Raw genomic sequence first — 22,563 nt, forward strand, 5'->3', positions numbered from 1 at the left:
GAATTATAATTGAAGAAGGAGATGAAGAGAATGTTTTGGGGTAGCTTACCTATTATTTGGGAGATTCTTGAATGATAGAGTTCATGCATCATGGTATGTTTCTCCCGACATTTTAAGACATGTTTATCAACCAAATCATGTGCATACTCCTATATGTTTCTAATGTAAAAATTAGTTTAGTTATTATGTTAGTTTGCACACATTGTTTTATTTTTATAATCTTTTTTAGTCATGAAAGTATTAAGCTAGCTAGCATTACTAATTAAGCTTAACCAAAGCATAAATTGAAGATTTGATATCTTTCTGAGATATTTTGCTTATCACATTCATCAAGTTATGATACGTTTTTTATATATGGCATAATCACTCAAATATAAACCTTATCAACTTTTTTTAATTTATAGTTAAAAAATTTAAAAACATTAATTTTGATCTAATTTCGATAAATAAACTCAATTCTAGCCAGCTTTTTAATTTTTCCTATAACGAACAATTTTTTTAATTTTATCAATTATAGTCTAATTTTATTAAGTATCTTTCAATTGAAAAAAATTAAATATATATGATTATGAATGAAAAGGCAAAAAGGCCTCTATAAGTACAATATAAATGTGTTTATCAAAATTATGTTAAAATTAACGTTTTTAGAAAGTTGTGCCATAAATAAAAAAAATAAAAAAAGTTTAAAATTTTTTAATGATTAAACTCTTATATATTAATATAATTTTTTTATAATTGGAAAGGGAATTTGAGTTATAACTCGTTGATATTAACGTAAATTTAAAATTAGTATTTTTTGAACGATTATGATCAAAAGATTTGTGAATTTAATTGAATCTTATAAATATGAAATCAATCCTTCTTGGTTTCCATCAATCACTAAAGTAAAATAGGGATAACAAAAAATATCTTGGTTACTTTTGGATTTTAATAAATTAATCAACTTGCTCTTTATATTTGTCTCTAATTATTAAAGTCGTTTCACTCCATGAGATCAAACCTTAATTTGTTATTCCCTTTCACTTTCTTGGATGTAATAAGAAGGAGCTTAATCAAATCAACCAGTCATCAAGAAACTGGGGTATACTAAATGCAACTATAGTCAAGAAACCTTATGGTATATACTTTATAAACTTTGAAAAATACTGAAATTTAATTGGTTCCTAATTCATCTCATTCAAACTCCCTGCTCTAACATGTGGAAATTATACCATCTATCTATAGGTCAAAATTAAGTTACAATCACTATTCAATCTTTTTCTATTTTTTCATTTATGGTGTAATATTTCAAGACGCCAATTTTAATTTAATTTCGACGAACATATTTTAATTTTAGGCAACAGTTCAATTCTTAAAAAAAAAATTTATTTTTTTGAAAATTTTTTAAATCAAAAAAGTTAATCGATTAAAATTATTCAAATTTAATTAAAAAGCCTAATAGCAAAATATACAAATCTTAGCGGACTGTTGCAGTTTAAACTAATTTTTTTAATTTTTTTTAATAATAGCTTAATTTTAACATTTCATTCTAGCCATTTGTTAATTAGTTTATTTTTTCAATTTTTTTACCTCAATACAACAATACATATTAGTTTTAATTAGTTTTGTTTTTGCCATTTTTAGCTACAAATTAGTTTTTTTACATCAACCACTGAAAAGTTAGAGAATTTCGAATAAAATTTTAACGCTATTTTTTATATTAGAAGTTAAAATTTTAAATTTTAAAAAACGGAACAATTAAACTAATTATTAGAAAATAATTTGTTAGAATTGTAATAAAATGATAAAAATAAAAACTTTGATTAAAATTGTAATAGCCTGTAAAAGTTTTTTGTTTTTGGTATAGGGTCCATGATATTTTCTGAACGGATCTCAATTGTGAGACGATACTTTTAAACCTTCCACATTTAGACTAATCTCAATTCGAGTAGTATAAGCTTATTGTGGGAGACACTCAAGCCCTAATTAGTTTTAAACATATGCATACTTGAGTACCGTTCAAATTCACCTCATTTAAGTTAAAAAAGCGTCTTATCAATTCACTTACGTTTTAGAATTTTCCGTAAAAGTGTTTAATCGATCGTTAAGTAGGACTTGGAAGAGAGAAGAAGGCAAGACGGGCTAAGCGGTCTTAACACGTTGGTGCACTGATTGGTGAATTGTCCGAATCACTGCCAGCCTTTTCCCCGACCCAACTTCCATGCTGTCTCTAACTTCTTCATTCCTCTGTCTCCTTCTCACTTTCCCACTTATATAAATGCCTCTCACTCCCAACCATCAACTTATTATTCACTTTCACCCCTCCATTTCTCATTTCTTTACGTTCCTTTATTTACTTATTATGGAGCTTGAGCTTGCTCTTTCACTCTCGACTCACAATTTCTCCGACCGGTTCGAGCCGAAAAAGATGGTAGGGTTCGAACCATGCAGAAATAATGAAGAATGTGTATTCGACATGAAGAAGAAGAAGAAGCGTAGGCTTGAAGAGAAGAATGGTAATAATGATGAGTTTAATGGAAGTATTAATTTGCCTAATTTGCTTTTATGGAGTGGTCAACCTAATGATCAAGATGATGATGATGATCAGCACAAACAAAAGAAATTTTCTTTCCCTCTCAAGTATGTATTTGTAATTAATTATCATTAAAATTAGACATAATCTTTTTAAAAAAATCCAACTTTTATTGATTTTATCAATTTTAATTATACTTTTAAGTTTTATTAATTTTAATCTGATTTTAATATTTATATTTCATTTATAGCACATATATAATTCAGATAAAGTATTTAAGAGTTAATTGCAATATGGATAATGAATTTAAGCGTATTTTTGCGATGTTAATTAATATGAACTTTCACTTTTGCAAATTTAAAACATGAGCTATCAATTTTTTGCAATTCAAATACCGAGCTGTTTTCCGATCAAATTATACTGACAGTGGCGGATCCAAAAATTTGAGATGGTGGAGTCCGTGTATATATTAAAAATTAAAATTTTAAATTAAATAATATTAAATAATAAATAATATTTTTAAATAATTATTCTCAATAAATTTTTATTTCAGTTAAATGCTTAAAAATTATACAGTTATTTACATTGTTCATTTTTTACATCAATAGAGCATTATTCGTCATTTTATTTTTGTTTGGAGTCAGATAATTAAAATATTTAATTTTTATATTCAACTGTATATTCATTTTATCTATATAATATCCTAACATAATTAACTATAATTTTTTTATAAAATAACTAAATAAATCTACACTTTTAAATTTTAGTAGTAATTAGCAAATAAAAAATAGAACAAATAAATATAATTTTACTATATGTTTATACTATAAAAATGATCTAATAAATAATTTAGATGTAAAAAATTTTATATTTGATTTTCTAAAATTTTAGTTTGTTTTCAATAATTTGTAATGTGCATCTTAATTTAAAGAAAAATTTATAATTTATAATTTGATATATACAACAACATAAGATTTTAAAAGAATTTTATTTAATTTTAATTACATTTTTTTTAATTAACAAAAAATATATTAAATTATGTAAAAGATAAATGATTTGAATAATCATATTTTGTGTTTTAATATTATGATATGATTTGATAAACTAGTATAAATGATTTTGGTTAAATTTAGTAGATATGATATATTAATAGGTTTTAATAAATACATATATAAATAAATTTTTTCTTTCAAGAAAAGGTGGGGTCCATGGACCCCACCATCACTAACCTAAATCCGCCTCTGTATACTGATATGTATGTTGAAACAGTAGTATTGATAATATATGTATACTTATATATATATATTGATATCCACATCACTAGGGGTGAGCATCGGTCGGTTCGGTTCGGTTCGGTTGGAAATTTTTCGGTTTTCGGTTTGGGAAATTCCCAAACCGAACCGAACCGAATTTTTAGTTTGGAGGTGAAAAAACCGAACCGAACCGAACCGAAAATTTCGGTTCGGTTCGGTTAAAACCGAATTTCACCACTTTTTATTTTTTTTAAAATTTTTATATTAAAATTAATTGAAATATTAAATAATTAGAGTATAATAAACTTCCATATATGTTTAAATAACAATTATTAACTTATATATCAACAATAATTAAGATATAAATACAAAAAACATATAAATATAAATATATATGTATATTATTTTTTAAAAATATATATATTTTATATTAAAGTTCGGTTAATTCGGTTTTTCGGTCGGTTCGGTTTTCAAAACACCCAAACCAAACCGAACACCGAACACCAAACTTTACCTAGAGTAGAAACCGAACCAAACCGTTTTCACCGAAAAACCGAACCAAATATCAAAATTCGGTTCGGTTCGGTTTTTCGGTTTGGTTCGGTTCTTGCTCACCCCTACACATCACCAATATATTTGATCATTTGATACTCCGTGTTTTAAGTTATAAATAACTAATAGTTCGTGTTTTAAATTAGTAAAGATGAAAGTTTGTGTTAAAAATGAAAAACATGCTAAATCAAATTAAAATTGATTAAATTAAACAATTGTGATAGACTTAGTAGATTACAATAAAATCTGGATTTTGTTTAGTAGTTATGCCTTATATTCAGAAACTAATGATACTCAATATCAATAGGAATGAGGAAGAAGATCAAATAGTGGGGTGGCCGCCCATTAAATCATGGAGAAAGAAACTACTTCACCACCACCGGCAACAAGGTGGTGATGGCCGTGTTGCCGCCGCTGGAAATGAAAATAATAACATGAATAATGGTACGGCATGTGGGACAAATTCCAAGTATGTGAAGGTGAAAATGGAAGGAGTAGGAATTGCTAGAAAAATTGATCTAAGGCTTTTTCAATCTTACCAAACACTTCAAAATTTCTTGATTAGAATGTTTGGTGATTATCAATGCAAGAATGACTACAGCTCGAACTATACTATGACGTACCAAGATGAAGACGGAGACTGGCTACTCGCCGGAGATGTTCCTTGGCAGTATGTTTACTTTCCATACTACTCGAGATTAAGTCAAAAATTAGTATTATTTTTCTATATATTTTTCGGGATAATAATAATTATTCTGAATGGTGATAGATCGATACAAATTTTGACGATGCGTAATGTTATATTTGCAGGAGTTTCATTGAATCAGTGCAATGTCTGGAGTTGCACAGAAATAGGGGCTGAAGTTGCAAGAAATTTAATTAGTAATTTTATGTAGTTGCAAGAAATTTAAGAGATGTTATGGAATTAATCAATTTGGATAAATAAGTATTAGTTGTAGTAAATGAGTGTAAGTTAAATTAGTTGATGAAGCATTATTGTAAAAGTTTAGTGGAGTAAGTAATTAGCTTGTTAACAAGAGTTTTGTGATGGATTATTATAGTATGTAGTTTCATGTGGGTAGTTTAATGTCATGTTCAATTTTTTGGGTTAAGTGATTCTGAAAATCACTGAATTTTTGAGTTTTTTCATTTTAGTCACGAAACTGTTTTTTTTTATCTCTGAACTATAATTTTTTTTTTCATTTTGGTATTTTCCAGCTAAAAATAGCTAGCAATCAGAGTTAATTTTTTACCTGAAAACTTGCCATATGTGCATAATTTACCTAATTAAAAACTCATTTTCAAAGTAAAATTATGCAGATAAATTTTCAAAATAAAATTAGCAAAATCCGATTGTCACATGTCAATTTCCGACTGCCACCCAAGCATTTTTTACCGGAAATGCCAAAATAAAAAAAAAATGAAAGTTCAATGATAAAAAAGAACAAAAAAATAGTTTAGTGACTGAAATGAAAAAATTTAAAAGTTCAATGATAGTCGGAATCAATTATCCATCTTTTTGTAATTGCTATTTTTATAAATTGGTAGAATTACAAATGTTAAGATCATTAATGTTTATAACAAAAATAGAAAATTATATTTGATGACCCGGCATAAAATAGACGTTTTACGCCAATAAGTATGCAATCTTGTTTGTAAATTTACTTACGGTAATAAAAAATAAATTATCAAACTAATTCGCTAATAAAATGCACTCTCGGTCAAAATCACTCTATCACCTAGAGGTGGCAATTTTCACCCATACCCATTTACCCACCCATTATATAAAGGGTATGGGTTATAAAAGGGTAGTTATATGTTAAATGGGTAGTAAATGGGTAAAAATCTTCCTACCCATTAAAATAAGGGTTATAAAAGGGTTTGACATGGGTACCCACACTCTACCCATAATGATTTAATAGGCAAAATTAGTTGAATGACACATATCAATTTTAGAGTATTTGAAGTTTTTTAGAATATCAAATAAATTTTAAATTTTAAAATCAATATTTAAAAGTCATAAAGAACCAAAATAATTTTTTTTCCAAAAAATATTTTTTTTTTCGGAAAATATTATTTTTCAGAAAATATTTATTTTCGAAAATATTGTTTTCGAAAATATTTTTTTTCCAGAAAATATTTTTTTTTTCCGGAAAATATTATTTTCCAGATTATTTTTTTTCAGAAAATATTTTTTTTTTCGGAAAATATTATTTTCCAGAATTTTTTTTTTTTTCAGAAAATATTTTTTTCCCAGGAATTTTTTTTTTTCGGAAAATATTATTTTCCAGAAATTTTTTTTTCGGAAATTTTTTTTTTCCAGAAAATACTTTTTTTTGTCGGAAAATACTTTTTTTCTAACAAAATGTACAATTAAATTTTAAAAAGTCAATTTCTAACATTTTTTTTAATGATACAATTTCTAACATTACACATATAAAGTGGGTTAATGGGTGGGTTAGGGTCATATAGGGTTACATGGGTATGGGTATCCATATAAAATTAAAACGGGTCATAAATGGGTAAATTACCCATTTATAACCCTACCCATTTAAACCTAACCCATACCCACCCAAACCCACCCATTTGCCACCTCTACTATCACCCCATATTAAAATTTACAGTCATGAAATCCGTTTCAACGCCAACCAAAAAAATCTTAAAACGAGGAGTTGTCAATTAAATCTATTCCTAATTTCCTACTATCACCTTTTTTTATGGAATCCTACTGTCACTTTATTGTTATCTCCTAATTGTAAAATAAATATTGCATTGGTTAAAATAAAGACTTCTTACCTAAATTTAGTAAATATTTATTCATATATCCAATCAATTAGATATTAGAAAATTTTACACATTTTTTTTTATGAATTTTTCAATTTTTAACATATTGGTTTGGATCCATAAAAAAAATAAAGATCAGAATTTAGATTAGAGATTTTCAAAATTAGAATATGTTCAAGAGAGAAATAAAGAAAAATAGTAAAAATTAACTTATTTTAGCACAAAAATGATAAATGTAAGAGTTATTGTAATAAAAATTCACCAACTTTATAGGTTTTCTCAATTTAATCACGTTTTTTAAAAACTTTTCATAAACATATACCAACTTTTATTTTAACCCAAATTCATACACGGTGCTGACATGTCAGTCATTCATTGATTAAAAATGATTTACATTTCAGCAAATTGCACTGTGTTACATCAGCACCATATATGAATTTGGAAAAAAATGAAATTTAGTATATGTTTATAAGAAATTTTAAATAACGTGATTAAATTGATAAAACATGTAAAGTTAGTGAATTTTTATAACATTACCTCTAAATATAAATCAAGTCATTTTGGCAAAATTAAACTTAATGGCACTGAAGTTCATGATTACTTGGGTTCACTCTCTTAAAAAAAAAAAAAACAAGGCTCGGAAGATTTTAATATAAAAAGGAGCTTCATTTTCAAAAAAAAAATATTATTTATCCCATTATTTTGTACCACTTTTATTGTCCCTTCTTATGTGAAAACATTTAATTCATATAATTACTCTTCAAAAATATATATCTTAAATACCAACTTTTAATTTATTCATTTTCTTAATGTCACGTCGGGTGGATTAAATAGGTAAGTTAAATAGCATTAGTCTTTTCAGAAACAATCTCCTGCAAATATTTAATTAATTTTCTTGTCACATTATTGCCAGATTTTCCGCTAAACTTCTCCACCCAATTTCATGAAATACACAGAGAAATACAAATAGAAAGGACAAAAATGATCTTTTCTTATAATTATAATATCATAACAAAGTAGACTATTCTAAACCATTCAAGGAAGAATTCTACAATTAACTACTATTACTTAAAGTCAGGGAGCACTGACACTTCACTCTATCAACGTTTTCCGTTTTGAAAACATGTCGAACACTTGACTTTTCGGACACGGAAATTCAGTTTTACTATAGAAAACTTTAAAATAACGTCGTTTCACTGTATGAGTGTCTAAGTGTCCCGTTTTCCTCTGTCCGTGCTACATAGACTGAAAGTGAAAGAAACAACAAGTTGATGCAACTTGTGGGTATTCAAAACCTGTGTGTTAGTTCACACTTCATTCTCATCCTCAAGGAAGAGTCAAGATAATACTTTTTAACTTAATTACATATTCAAGGTTCGAATTATTGACTTCGTGGCTTTACTCTCTTGTTTTGTTGCTTTCATAATTTAATACTTAAAAGCCTTAATTCTCTACTTGGGTTTATGTCTGACTTTTTAATGGAGAAATTAAGCTTCTGTATCTTTCTGATTTTGATGTTTGTTCAGGTTGTTTATGCACAGCCTGCAACTGATCCTAATGAAGGTTTGTCTTAATTAACTCTGTTTTTATGAATTATTTTTTGCCAACTTTTTTGTGATTTTAATGGTTTTTAATTTTCTTTTTTTGTTATTCAGTGGCTGCATTAAATAAACTGATAGATTATTGGAACTTGAGAAGCAAATTGAATATCAGTACTGATCCTTGTATTCAGAATGCATCATGGGCTAATGAAAATGCAAATCCTAGAATTGCTTGTGACTGCACTGCAACTACATGCCACATCACTCACTTGTCAGTTTTACAATCACTTTAATAATTATTTATGATGGCTAATTCTTTTTTTGTTTGATTCATCGGGCTGGAGAGGGTTGTAAACCAGTCGAGCCGAGCCGAGGCCGAGTGATGCCTAGCTCGAGCTCGAGCTCGAATGTTTTATACTGTTAAAGTGGGAAATCCCACATTGGTTGGTTGTGTGTGTGAGTGGACATGTGTTTATATATTAGTTGGACACCTCCACTTAATACCAATTGGTTTTAAGATGGAATCTAACATAGTATCAAAGTCTTGTCCATTCACACAATTTGAGTTCGGCCCGGCCCACGTGAGATTTACGTGAGGGGGGACTTTGTTGCTCGGCCCGTACACGCTACGCGTGAGGGGGAGTGTTAAAGTGGGAAATCCCACATTGGTTGTGTGTGTGAGTGGACATGTGTTTATATATTAGTTGGCACCTCCACTTAATACCAATTGGTTTTAAGATGGAATCTAACATATACAAGCTCTAGCTCGGGTTTGAGCTTGGCTTAAATTCTTAAAATTTGAGCTCGACCTCGAATGACATCCGAGCTACTGAAGCTCGACTCGAGTTCAGTAAAGAACAAAAAAAATTATTGAAAAGATTATCATATTTGATGCATTTGATTTATTTATTTTACTATAAATATGGAATCCATCTCCAATTAAGATGATATACAATATACAGCTAAATTTAAAGAACTGAAAAGCCAACATAGTAAGTAAATAAATTATTATTTAATGTGTGTCAGAGGCTCGTTTACTCGAGTAACTCGAGCTCGAATCTAATTTTTCGAGTAGACTCGAGTGACTCGCGAATTTCCCAACTTGTTCACGAACTGAAGACGACTTTATTACCAATTGAGCTTTTCTGATAAACAATTATGTTCCATGATTTCAGGAAGATATATGCTTTGGACATTGTTGGTGAGATACCTAGTGAACTGTTTGTGCTTAAGAAGCTAATGGACTTGTAAGGCATCTGATTTATTAGAATTTTCAGTTACCTTTTAATCTGAGAATGATATATAAATATTGAGTAATTATGATGCAGGAATCTGGGCCAAAATGTATTAAATGGGGCTATCCCTGCTGAAATTGGTCAATTATCAAATATGGAGTACCTGTAAATATTCTTATAATTTTGTATTTGTACAGCTTGTAAGTTCTTTCACTTGTTTTTTCTGTATTCATAGTTGTCTTCTGTGTGTTTGATATTCGAACAGTAGCTTAGGTATCAACAATCTGACAGGTCCGCTGCCTCCGGAGCTCGGAAATCTAACCAAGTTGCTTTCTTTGTAAGGGTTTGTCTTCAAGATAATTAATTCAATCTTTATGTTTAGTTGTACTCATTCTCTGATTGATAAATTGGAATTTAACTCAATTTCATGCCACATTTACAGAAGTTTTAGCTCAAACAATTTCTTCGGACAATTGCCTACTTCACTCGGGAACTTGACCTCCTTACAGCAATTGTAAGTTGTATAGAACACATCCTGAAACTGTAGGTGTAGGTGTTTCAGTAGACATCAATTTTAACTAGTGCTTCTCTTCAGGTATATTGACAGCAGTGGAGTAAGAGGGCCAATTCCTCAAGAATTTGCACTACTGAAATCTCTTCAGATCCTGTATATCTCTTTATAAATCATTGAAAATTGTTGTTGATAAGTGAATTTGATTTAGTTACTCATCAGTACACTTTTGAAATGTTCGTCTTTTAGATGGGCATCGGATAATGCCTTCACCGGAAAGCTTCCAGAATTTTTCGGGACTCTCACAGAACTCAGGGTCCTGTATGCATGCTTTAGCTTCTTCTTTACTCTGCAACATTGATAAATTTTGATTAGCTAACTATGTTGCATTTGGAAAATCCGCAGGAGACTTCAAGGTACGTTGCTTCAAGGTCCGATACCAAGTAGTTTCAGTGCACTTAACAACTTGGAAGACCTGTAAGGCCTTTGAAATAGGATTTAAATCTAATCTTTCATTTCTATTTGTTCTCATCAACTCTGCATTTTTCATCAGAAATTTGTTGTGATTGGAGTAGTATGATACCTGTTTGTTGTTTTTAGGAGAATTGGTGATCTTAGCGGTGAAGATTCTTCTCTCGAGTTCTTGACAAACCAAACAAATCTATCTGTATTGTAAGATTTTTTTCCATCTTAAATTTCCTACAATCGTCCTGCTTCTGAAAGCTCCCCAATGTTGAAATTTCTGTATTTTGGCTGCAGGATCTTGAGAAACAGTCTAATTTCTGGACGAATTCCAGAAAGACTCGGCACATTTACTAAGTTAAAACAACTGTAAGAGTATAGACATTTCTTTTTATTCATATATGGATACTGATATGCTTGATTTTGTTTCAGCAACAAATTTTGAACTTCAAATCATAATCTTAATTTTCTTGACATTAAGAGAGAATAATTTCCTTTTTATTCATTTATGACAGGGACTTTAGTTTCAACAAATTGACAGGACGAGTACCAACCTCTTTCCAGAATTTGACTTCATTGCAATATCTGTAAGGTTTTGATTGTTCTGTTGTACTTATATGTTCTTCTACTTGTTAAGGAAGTTGTATGGTATGGTCTATTAGATTGTCTTAAAAAAATGATCATATCCTAGGTATCTCGGAAGCAATACCTTGAGCGGAGAGCTACCTGCAGATCTCATCGGTCCACAGCTACTTGCATTGTGAGTAACCCCGGCTTAAGTTTAAATTTACGCAAGATAATGTATCATCCTAAACCAATATCATTCAACCAAATCCACTTGAATGAACTACATTTTTTCGTTGATCACGTGCTGGCAGAGATGTTTCATTCAATCCTCTCTCTGGAAACCTGCCACAGAATTTTGCAAAACTTGGATTATCCATGTAAGTTATTAAACATTTATCTTCTCTTATAAAACCACTTTATGTATGCTCAAACTCTGATTGCTGAACATATGATATGATGTTGTGTGTTCTCCAGGGTTACTGTTGGAACTTCCATTAATGCAAATGGTCTACAAGAAAGGTACTATTATGTTGCTTTCTTTAACTTCCATTGAAATCAAATGGTTTTTCTCTGTTTGCTTTTCTTTAATTAATATTGTAACGGTGGAAACAGCAAGGTTTCCGGGATGTTACGGTGCCTTCAAGCTGATACACAATGCAGCTATAAAATTCCATCAAGTAAGTGAAGTTGAACTATATACAAACATAAAAAAACACATGAAATTTATCAAAGTTCTTGAGAATTATTCAGTTGATGCTCTTTTTATTGCAGCTTCATTTTCTATCAAGTGTGGAGGCAAAAGCCAAATATCTGCATCTGATGTTAAATATGATGATGATGTGGAAACCCTCGGAGCTGCGTCACTATACGCAAGCTCTCAGAATATGTGGGCTGTAAGCAATACTGGGAATTTCATCTCGAACCCTGCACCGAAGTACATAGTACAGACACAGTCTCAAATCACAGGAACTTTAGAGTCTGAACTGTATCAAACTGCTAGGATTTCGCCAAGCTCGCTTAGGTACTATGGTCTGGGATTAAAGAATGGGAGATACAGAATTGAGCTTCACTTTGCAGAGATCGCAATGGATGATGATGACTCCCGGTCCTGGAAAGGCCTCGGCAGGCGCTTATTCGATGTTTATATTCAGGTATGCTTGCATTGCAAGTAATTAACCAATTGCACAGCCCGAGTATCCGATAAATATATAACGAGTGAGACATGATTAAGTACAGGGGAAGAAAGTGGCTGAAGACTTGAACATACAAAAAGAAGCCGGAGGATCGAAAAGAGCATTGATTAAAAGCTTTGAAGCAAATGTGACGAACACAATCATGGACATTCACTTCTTTTGGGCTGGTAAAGGAACTTGCTGCATACCACAACAAAGCACCTACGGACCTTTAGTCTCAGCAATTCATGTTTCTCAAGGTTCTATAAATTACACCTTTTTTTAGATTACAACTTCCATTAAAGAATAATTTGTCGGTTTTTAAATTGCATTATAATGATTTATTTATTTCAAAGTGGCATCTGACGTTATTAAAAAAATAACAAAATGGACCCTCCTTTAACAAATTTTTATTCTGTTGTTACTCATGCCGGCGTGAACAATACGTAGCATTTACGTGACAATGACACATGGTTCATTTTGTAATTTTTATGACTTTAAATTTCAAATTGAAGAAATAATTTACATCCAAACTGAAAACTGAATAAAATGTCACGAATGTACCATATAACGTGGTGAAAAACTATCATTAAAATTCAAATTAAAAATCGAGTTTGACATGAGGATCAAAACTGTATATTTGGTCATTACTGAATAAATGTTTTTCCTTTTCATTTCTAACTTTGCTATACATTTTACAGTTTCTGATGGTAAAGAATCTTCCAAGAGCCAGAAGAAAAAAGTGGGAAAAATAGTGGGAATAGCAGTAGGATGTGCAGCTGGGGTAGTGATCATCTCATCTATAATATATCTATTGTGGACTAAACAATCTACAAAAACACATCCAAATCCAAAGAAACCTACCTAGCCAATTTTAATGCAACAATTGGCTCCTACAATACCCAAGATTCAGTTTTTTATTTTCATTTGTGTGTTTTTATTTAAATTGTATAATATAAGAGATGTTAAGGTGATGGAGAAAACTGATATTATAATTTTAATTTTTAACTAAAGCTTTTAAATTTGTCAATTTAAGTCTATTTTCCATATTTGACTTTTAATTATAGACATTTATTCAACTCAATGGTCTAGTCATCCAAAATGACTAATATTTTTATAAAGACTTGAAAAAAGTATTGTTTTTGGATGAATAACTTTCAAATTGAGTGTTTACTATATGTGAAAGGGAAAAGGTGCATGTATTACTCTAATATTTTATCATAGGTATACTTTGACCCTTAATGTTTTGGAAGCGCAAATATGATCCTAGCGTTTTCTTTCCTCACAATTTTAATATCCGACTTAATGGATATTTAAACACTCATTAGCTTTGCTGATATGTAATTAAAAAAGGCAATAAAACGGTGACATGACAATAAGTAAACGGAAAAAGGTGCATATATATCATCCTAATATTTTATCATGGGTCTACATTGACTTTTAATATTTTTTGAAGTGCAAATATGATCCTAATTTTTGTTTATTCACAATTTTAACAACCGACTTAACATGTGTTTAAACACCCATTAATTTTCCTTATTATAGAGTTATGAAGATTGAAGAAAAAGTGTGTGTTTAAGTGTTTTTTCTTTACTTTTAATTTTTAAATCGTTTTTGTTCAAATTATCTCTAACTTAAAAAGGAGTTTAGGTTCATTATTTATTTTTACTACGGATAAGTACTGTAGTTAATTATAATTGTATTAGTATAATAGTAAAAATTAATATATGAATATTAATCCCTCTTAATCATAATATATGCCGCTTTGATGAAATGTCTTTGGTTCATAAAATTTGTCAATAAATTAAGAGAGTGTTTATATATTTATTTTTCAAATCTATCCTTTATTAACTTATTAAAAGAATAAAAATAAAAAATAAATTATAAAATTCAATGTAAAGTTAATTTAATAATACATTTATAAATTTAAATATAATAATTTAAACACTCGTCTAGTCATTTGTTAAAATTGGAAGAAAATAAAATATTGGAGTCATATTTGCACTTCAAAAAACATAAGGGCCAAAGTGGACTTATGTAAAATATTAGGATCATATATGCATGTTTTCTCCATTTGCTTATTGCTATGTCAATGTCTTATGAATTTTTTAATTACAATCAGGAAAACTAGCTAGTGTTTTAACATCTGTTAAGTCGGATGTTAAAATAGTGAGAAATAAAAAAAATAGAGCCATATTTGCGCAAAAAATATTAAAGGTTAAAATAGACTCATGACAAAACATCAAAACCATAAATGTAATTTTTATTTGAAATGTATTTATTAAAAATAAATTAAAATTGACAATTTTAATTATTTTTTTTATTAAAACTGAAAAAGTACAAAAGAAGTTGCCTTCTGTGAGTAATGTGTGTACTTGTTTTAAAATATGATTTTCGATAGTTCTCATTTTTTAGCACTTGTAGAAAGAATTGAACTCGCAATTTTAATAGTTTATTGCCCAACACTTATATCACTTGAATAGTTATCATTCTTGTTTTTATTTTTTATTTTATAAAAATGGAGATGACACAAATTCTTAATATCATCATGGTTAATAAGAGTAATATATAGTGATGGTATTTTATCCATATCAGATATCTTATATTCATAAACTAAATTCTTAATAATTTTATATCATATATTATCTCTTATAATCCTTTCATATTGAATAATTTAATAATTACACATTGTATATTTAGTGTTATAAACAAAAAAAGCTATTGGTAAAAGAAAGCTTCAAATAGAAAAAGGAATTAGAATTTCAGCTCTTTTATTACATGTAATTCTATTGATTTATGACTTATATTCTTAATCTTCTACTACTAGTTTCTAAGTGATACCGACCTAATAATATTCGAACTCCAAGCATCGCCTAACGAATGCTATGCTCGCCCAACGAGCCTCCAAATCTCCCATCGCCCATATCTATCTCGGGCGGACTCATCCCGGTCTGCCATCTAGGCGACCTCATCCACTCCGTTCCCTGACACCCACTACCCGGGATAATCGGAAACGTGCCTTCACCATTATCAATAATCGTGGGGCAAACCCACGATTTACCAGATAACCACCGCCTTAAACTCATTATAAAAGGAAGCCACCGAACGCTGAGAAGGGTAAGCAGAAATCAGACTTAAATACTCTTACATTCATTTACCTACCAAAAAACCCTCTCTGACTTAAGCATCGGAGTGGCTTTCAGGCTGAGCAAGCCTGAGGTCCTTTGAGCTTATATTTGTTACTTGTGCAGGAAAAATAGTACAGGCGACCCCTTAAAGATCGACTTGTATCATTTGGTGCGGTGAGCGTGGAACTTATTAGTTTCGTCGTTCCTTTTAGATACTTTTCAGAATTTGCTTTTTCAAGAATGGATCCCCCACAAGATAATACTCTACCAGCTACCAACCGAGAAGACAGGGAAACAGAACCACCGGCCCTAAATCTGTTTCCCCCAACCAGCGAAGAAGGAGAAACCAGCGACCCCCTGGCGATAAGACAGACGATGCCTCCGATAGCCATAGCACCAGATGAAGGGCCAATCAACAACCAAGCAATGTTCAAGGCTTTCCTAGAAATCACCAGTCTACTCAAAGATATCAAACAGAGTATCTCGTTAAAATCGCCAGAACAGGGATCAGCGAAATCACCAGTACAGAAGTCAACGTCAACCATGGACAAGGGAAAAGAACCAATGCGAGAGGAAGATGCCCCTGAAAATTCCGCAAGGAAACAAAATGCCCCCATCATAATTCCAGACGAAGAACGTTGGATGGATGAACAACACACCCTCAAAGGCGGAGAAGAGCATCTGGAGGAAAAAGTCCGCCAAGTCATGAGCAGGCTTGGAATAAGATGTGAAGACGTGGACATCTCTCTTCGAAGTGACTCACCACTCGCAGATTTCATCATCTCTCACGAGTTCCCTACAAAGTTCAGATACCCCCCAAATTTGGAGTCGTACGATGGAACAGGCTGTCCCAAGAGCCATATTCACAAATTCCAAGCGGTGATCAATGTTCAGACAAACTTGGATCACGTACTATGTAAACTTTTTCCTACTACCTTAAAAGGTCTGGCGCAGGAATGGTACCAGAGTTTAAAGCCAGGATCAGTACTGACGTTCAAACAATTCTCAGGACTTTTTCAGGCTAGATTCGTAGCATGCATCCCTCAAAAGAAGCTATCCACAGATCTGCTGGCCATCATGCAATGGGAAGGAGAGACACTCAGGAAGTACGTAGAAAGATTCAATAAGGAGGCGATGCAGATAGAAGACCTGAGCCAGGAGATCGCCTACACAGCATTACTCAATGGAACTACCAACTCCGACCTACGAAAGGAATTATTGGCTAAATCACCAAAATCATTTACCACACTGATGACCATCGCACATACACAGATCAGGGTGGATGATGGCCAGAGAGAAATAGAGAATCGCCTCGGACGGGTAGAAGAACGAACGTTTGCAGAAAGAAGAAATGGGGACAGATCGCCCATAGGAAATAGGTTCGGAGAAAAAGGCAATGACCATTTCAGAAACAAAAGGAAAAAAGACGAAGATAGGCGATATACGCCCCTGAACACAACCAGAACCAACGTACTGTTTTGGGTAAAAGACAGCCGAGAGAAGGTCAGATGGCCAAGGAAGATGAACGTTGCATCAGCCAGCAAAAGAGACAATAGCAAATACTGTGAATTTCACAGAGACAACGGCCACACCACAGATGAATGCTGGCACCTGAAGGAGGAGATAGAGAAATTGATAGAAAGGGGATCCCTTTCCCAGTTCGTAAAAAGGGACACCGAAGCCAGAGAGACAGAATCAGAAAGAAAGAAAGAGCGGAAAGAAGAAATCGCCAGAAGACCCAGACCAGAGCCAGCAGGCGTGGTTAATGTAATAATGGGCGGATCGACCGGAGGAGACAGCAATACTACAAGGAAGAAAGCTGCAAGAACAGTCTACTCGGTTAGCCCAGGTGCACCGAATGCTAAGAAATTCAGAAGCGTATCTTTTTCGGAGGTCGATAGTCATGGCTTATCAGTCCCCCATGAGGACGCCCTAGTTGTCAAGGGGCGACTCAACAATTTCGAGGTATCTCGGATGCTCGTAGACACGGGAAGTTCGGTAAACATGATCACGATGGAGGTGTTCGGCAGAATTGGGCTCAAGAAAGAAAATTTGACACATGTTACTACTCCACTAGTGGGACTAGGAGGCAAATCTGTACAGGTGGAAGGATCACTGGAGATAAACATCCAACTGGGGGATGGAGAGATCTACAAAGAGATCCGAGCAGAATTCATGGTGGTCAATATGGATTTCGCATACAATGCAATTCTCGGAAGGCCACTCTTGCACGATACATGCGCATCCATTTGCATGAGGTACCTACTGATGAAAATCCCAACCAGAGAAGGCGATGCCGAAGTCAGAGGATGCCAAAAGTCAGCCAGAGAAGCATACTTTACAGCTCTCAGGAAGGTACATATAACCTTGCCAGTACTAACAATGGAACCTCCAGAGAAGAAGGAAAGGGCGGAGCATTATGGGCGAACTGAGAAAATCGAATTATCCCCAGGAAAGGAGATAGAAGTGGGAGATGAGCTGGAAGAAAAAATCAGACGATCTCTGACCGAAAACCTCAGATCGCTTGGAGACTCCTTTGCCTGGACAACAGACGAATTGATCGGAGTAGACCCGGACGTCATATGTCATCGGTTAAACATAGCGACCGACGCGAAGGCAGTGATACAAAAGAAGAGAAGGCACTCGCCCGAAAAACAACTCGCCATCGCAGAAGAGATCGCCCGGTTAAAAGCAGCAAACGTGATCAAAGACGCCTATTACCCCAAGTGGGTAGCAAATGTGGTGATGGTAAAAAAGTCCAATGGCACTTACCGAATGTGCGTGGACTTCACAGATCTGAATAAAGCATGTCCCAAAGATAGTTTCCCACTTCCACACATTGATCAGTTAGTAGACTCCACAGCAGGTCACGCCCTCTACACATTCCTAGATGCCAAGGCGGGATATCACCAGATACCCATGGCACCTGAAGATCAGGAGAAGACGGCCTTCATAACGGACCAGGGATTATTTTGTTACAAGATGATGCCCTTCGGTTTGAAGAACGCAGGAGCCACATATCAGCGGCTGGTGAACTCAATATTCAGAGATCAGATAGGAAAACACATGGAAGTTTATGTGGATGACATGATTATCAAGAGCATCCGAGCTGAAGACCACCCAACAGATGTGAAGATAGTCCTGGAGACGTTAAAGAGATACCAGCTAAAACTCAATCCGGAAAAGTGCGTGTTCGGAGTACCGGCAGGCAAGTTCTTGGGGTACATGGTCTCTCAGAGGGGTATCGAGGCTAACCCAGATAAAATCGAAGCGGTCTTAAAAATGACACCGCCACGGAGCATACATGAAGTCCAGAAGCTCAACGGCCGGATCACTGCTCTAGGTCGATTCATGTCCTGCTCGGCAAAACGATGCCTGCCTTTCTTCAAAACCCTGAAACAGATCAAGAACTTCACATGGACCGCAGAATGCCAGCAGGCGTTTGAAGAATTGAAAAGCTTCCTATCCTCGCCCCCACTGTTGGCGAGACCGGATCCGGGCGACGTGTTATATTTATACATCTCTTGCTCTGACGAAACAATAGCAGCAGTATTGGTGTCGGAAAAAGGAGGCGAACAATACCCGATCTACTATATTAGCAAAGTACTCAGAGATGCGGAGCTGAGATACCCGAAGTTGGAGAAGCTGGCGCTATGCGTATACACCGCCACCATCAAGCTCCGACATTACTTCGAAGGACACCAAGTCATTGTACGGACCGACCAACCACTACGAAAAATCCTCCAGAAGGCAGAAACAAGTGGACGCATAGCAGAATGGGCCGTCAAAATAGGAAGTCTGGGCGTTATCTATGAAGCTCGGAAAGCACTGAAAGCACAAGCACTAGCCGACTTCTTCGCTGAACTAACATTCAAAGAACCCATGGAGGACAAAACGACTCCCTGGGAGATGCACGTCGATGGAGCAGTTTGCGGAGAAGGAGCAGGCATCGGAGTCGTGCTCAAAGGACCAGGAAAAATCCAAATGGAATACTCAGCAAGACTCGAGTTTCCAGCCTCCAACAACGTTGCGGAATATGAGGCGCTGATAACAGGGTTGCAACTATGCGAAGAGCTCAACATCTCCGAAGTCCAGATCTGCAGTGATTCACAACTGGTCGTGAACCAAGTCTCGGGGAACTTCGAGGTAAAGGAAGCTACATTGAAGAAGTACGCCAAGCAGGCCAAAACCTTCTTTGCCAATAATGGGCGATCCTGGTCGCTACAGCAAATACCCAGAGCAATGAATGGAAGATCCGACGAATTGGCAAAGTGGGCAGCAACGAAGAATTACGACCCAATGAGAAACATTCCTCATGAAATCAAACGACAACCTAGCTTTCAAGAAGAAGTTGAAGAAGGCGAAGTACTGATGGTAGAAGGGGAAGAAACCTGGATGTCCCCCCTCACAGCATACCTGGCTAATGGAATACTCCCCGAGGATAAGAAGGAAGCCAAAAGGATAGTGATACTTTCATCAAAGTTCGGAATATACAACGGCCAGCTGTACAAACGGTCATTCACCCATCCCTGGCTAAGATGTGTGAACAAAGAAGAAGGGGAGTACATCATGAAAGAATTACATGAGGGGACCTGCGGAGCACATGACGGAGCATCAACACTGGTCAGGAAAGCACTACTACAAGGCTATTATTGGCCCACGATGAAAGAACAAGCTACAACGCTAGTAAGGGGATGCTGGCCTTGCCAGCAACATGCCTTGGTACCAAGAAAGCAAGCTTCAGAAATGAAACCCATCGGCAGTGCATGGCCGTTCGCCCAGTGGGGTATGGACATCCTGGGACCTCTCCCTTTGGCGACAGGACAACGGAAGTTCCTAGTAGTGGCAATCGACCACTTCACCAAATGGATAGAAGCGGAACCACTGGCAAAAATCACACAACAACGCATAACTAACTTTTTCTTTAGATCTATCTTGTGCAGGTTTGGAATACCGAAGGTGCTGATCACAGACAACGGAAAGCAGTTCGACTCAGCAAAGTTTAGAAAGTTTTGTGCCGAGTATCAAATCGACCTAAGGTTCACTTCGGTTTACCATCCACAATCGAATGGGCAAACCGAAGTGGCCAACAGAATCCTACTGGCCGGACTAAAAAGAAGACTAGACGAGTGCAAAGGAAGATGGGTAGAAGAACTCTACAGTGTCCTATGGAATTACCGTACCACCCCTAGAGAATCAACGGGCGAAACACCATTCGCCCTAGCCTATGGAACGGAGGCTGTAATCCCTGTAGAGATCGGCGCACCCACGCCAAGGACAGAAGACAACCAGCTAAACCTAGAAGAAAACGAAGAAGAGCTCAGGAACAATCTAGATCTCCTGGTTGAAAAAATCAACAGATCAGACATCAGGATGGAAGCCTACAGACAAAAGATGGCCAAACATTTCAACAGCCATGTAAAGAAAAGAAAATTCAAACTAGGCGACCTAGTCATGCGAAAAACCGAAGTCAAAAAAGGAGAAGCAGGAAGTGGAAAACTGCAGCCAAACTGGGAAGGACCTTACACCATCAGCGAGGTCATCAAAGAAGGAACATTTAAACTCACCAACTCCATGGGAAGAATCATACCAAGGACATGGAACGCCAACAACTTGAGGAAAATTTAGTCACAATGGGTCGCCATCAGACATGATTAGTTATTCCTTAAGAAGTAGTATAATTAGTCAAGCAGTGTTCAGTTTCAATATTGTATTTCAATTCCTCCAAGTGATGTTTAATCACAGCATTATTTCAATTTCTACAAGTGATATTTCATCACATTACTGTATTTGAATTTATGCAAGTATTTTAATTTACCCTTGCTCGGACAAGGAATTTCCACAGATATCATCTCTTTACCATAGTTGTTGATTACTTAAAATATTTCCAAAGAGGAGAACTGACGAGTTCATTCCCAAAAAAGGAAAATACACAGTCGAAATATATATATCGCCTAAAATAAAGAGAACATAGAAGCTAACTGTCTCAAAAATAAAAAAATAAAAAAGATATATATTAAAAAGAGGGCAAATGCCCCTCATGAAATTACAAAGGAAAATAAAATTCCTAACAAAAGAAAAGATACAAATGTACAAAGTGCACAACAAAAAAAAAAAAGGGGAATCTAAAGCTTGATGATCTCTGGCTCAACCTTCTCCGGGGCAGCCTCCTTGTTCCCCTCCAAGGTATTGGGGACAGATAGCCCCTCCTGCGAATCCCGCCTGGCTGAAGAAGAAGCATCGACATGAATGTTGCCAGAACGGGTGGGAGAAGGGACATCGGCAAGACTAAGAGGATCGGACCCTGGAAGGATGGACTCCAGGTCAGAAGGCCGATCCAATAAGTCCAGAGCAGCAAAAGGCCGCTCCGAAGATATAAGCAAGCCGAAGTCCTTCTCCTCAGGACTACCCCCCAAACCGGGAACAAGAGGCTTCTCGCCAGCCTTGGCAGGTCCCTGGACCCCTTGGGCAGACTGTTCGGCAACCTCAGCAGCACCTCCACCATCTTCAGACTTGATGGAGACAAACAAGTCTTGGGGAGAATCTGGCTCACTCTCACTGTTAACCCCCTCGGGAAAGCCATATAAGAATTCAACGTCCCCATCAGGATGACGCTCCAAGTAGGTACCCACGATGGCTTCAGTGAAGTCAGTCAGATCATTGGCTAGCTGGGCGGTGTTACGGCGACGCCTCTCCTTCTCACGAATCAGCCTGCCTCGCTTCAAATAAAGCCTCTTCTCAGCAACTGAGACTTTATCGTTAAGGGCCGTGACGGTGGTATCGAACTCCTTCTTGAGATCGTCATAATCAGTGCTTTTCAACACCACCTCTGCCGCCAGATTTTTA

The 22,563-nt window shown here is 34.6% G+C and overlaps 2 protein-coding genes across 2 annotated transcripts; both read left to right on the top strand.

The window, feature by feature from the left end:
• The first annotated feature begins 2,242 nt into the window (after positions 1-2,242).
• Positions 2,243-13,619, top strand: LOC126668686 (probable LRR receptor-like serine/threonine-protein kinase At1g56140). Its single transcript, XM_050361869.1, has 22 exons — positions 2,243-2,619; positions 4,625-4,987; positions 5,128-5,174; positions 8,488-8,664; positions 8,757-8,913; positions 9,818-9,889; positions 9,971-10,042; positions 10,143-10,214; positions 10,320-10,391; positions 10,473-10,544; positions 10,638-10,709; positions 10,794-10,865; positions 10,989-11,060; positions 11,148-11,219; positions 11,366-11,437; positions 11,542-11,610; positions 11,729-11,794; positions 11,892-11,936; positions 12,030-12,094; positions 12,189-12,568; positions 12,654-12,849; positions 13,291-13,619. Exons 1-22 carry the CDS (start codon positions 2,258-2,260, stop codon positions 13,455-13,457), a joined length of 2,814 nt encoding a protein of 937 aa, XP_050217826.1. The 5' UTR covers positions 2,243-2,257; the 3' UTR covers positions 13,458-13,619.
• A 2,338-nt stretch (positions 13,620-15,957) lies between these two features.
• On the top strand, positions 15,958-21,345 carry LOC126668687 (uncharacterized). The gene is made up of 2 exons (XM_050361870.1): positions 15,958-20,604; positions 20,704-21,345. Exons 1-2 carry the CDS (start codon positions 15,958-15,960, stop codon positions 21,343-21,345), a joined length of 5,289 nt encoding a protein of 1,762 aa, XP_050217827.1.
• Positions 21,346-22,563: the final 1,218 nt, after the last annotated feature.

The sequence above is a fragment of the Mercurialis annua genome, linkage group LG2 (genome assembly GCF_937616625.2).
Source record: "Mercurialis annua linkage group LG2, ddMerAnnu1.2, whole genome shotgun sequence".
NCBI classification, from domain to species: Eukaryota; Viridiplantae; Streptophyta; class Magnoliopsida; order Malpighiales; family Euphorbiaceae; genus Mercurialis; species Mercurialis annua.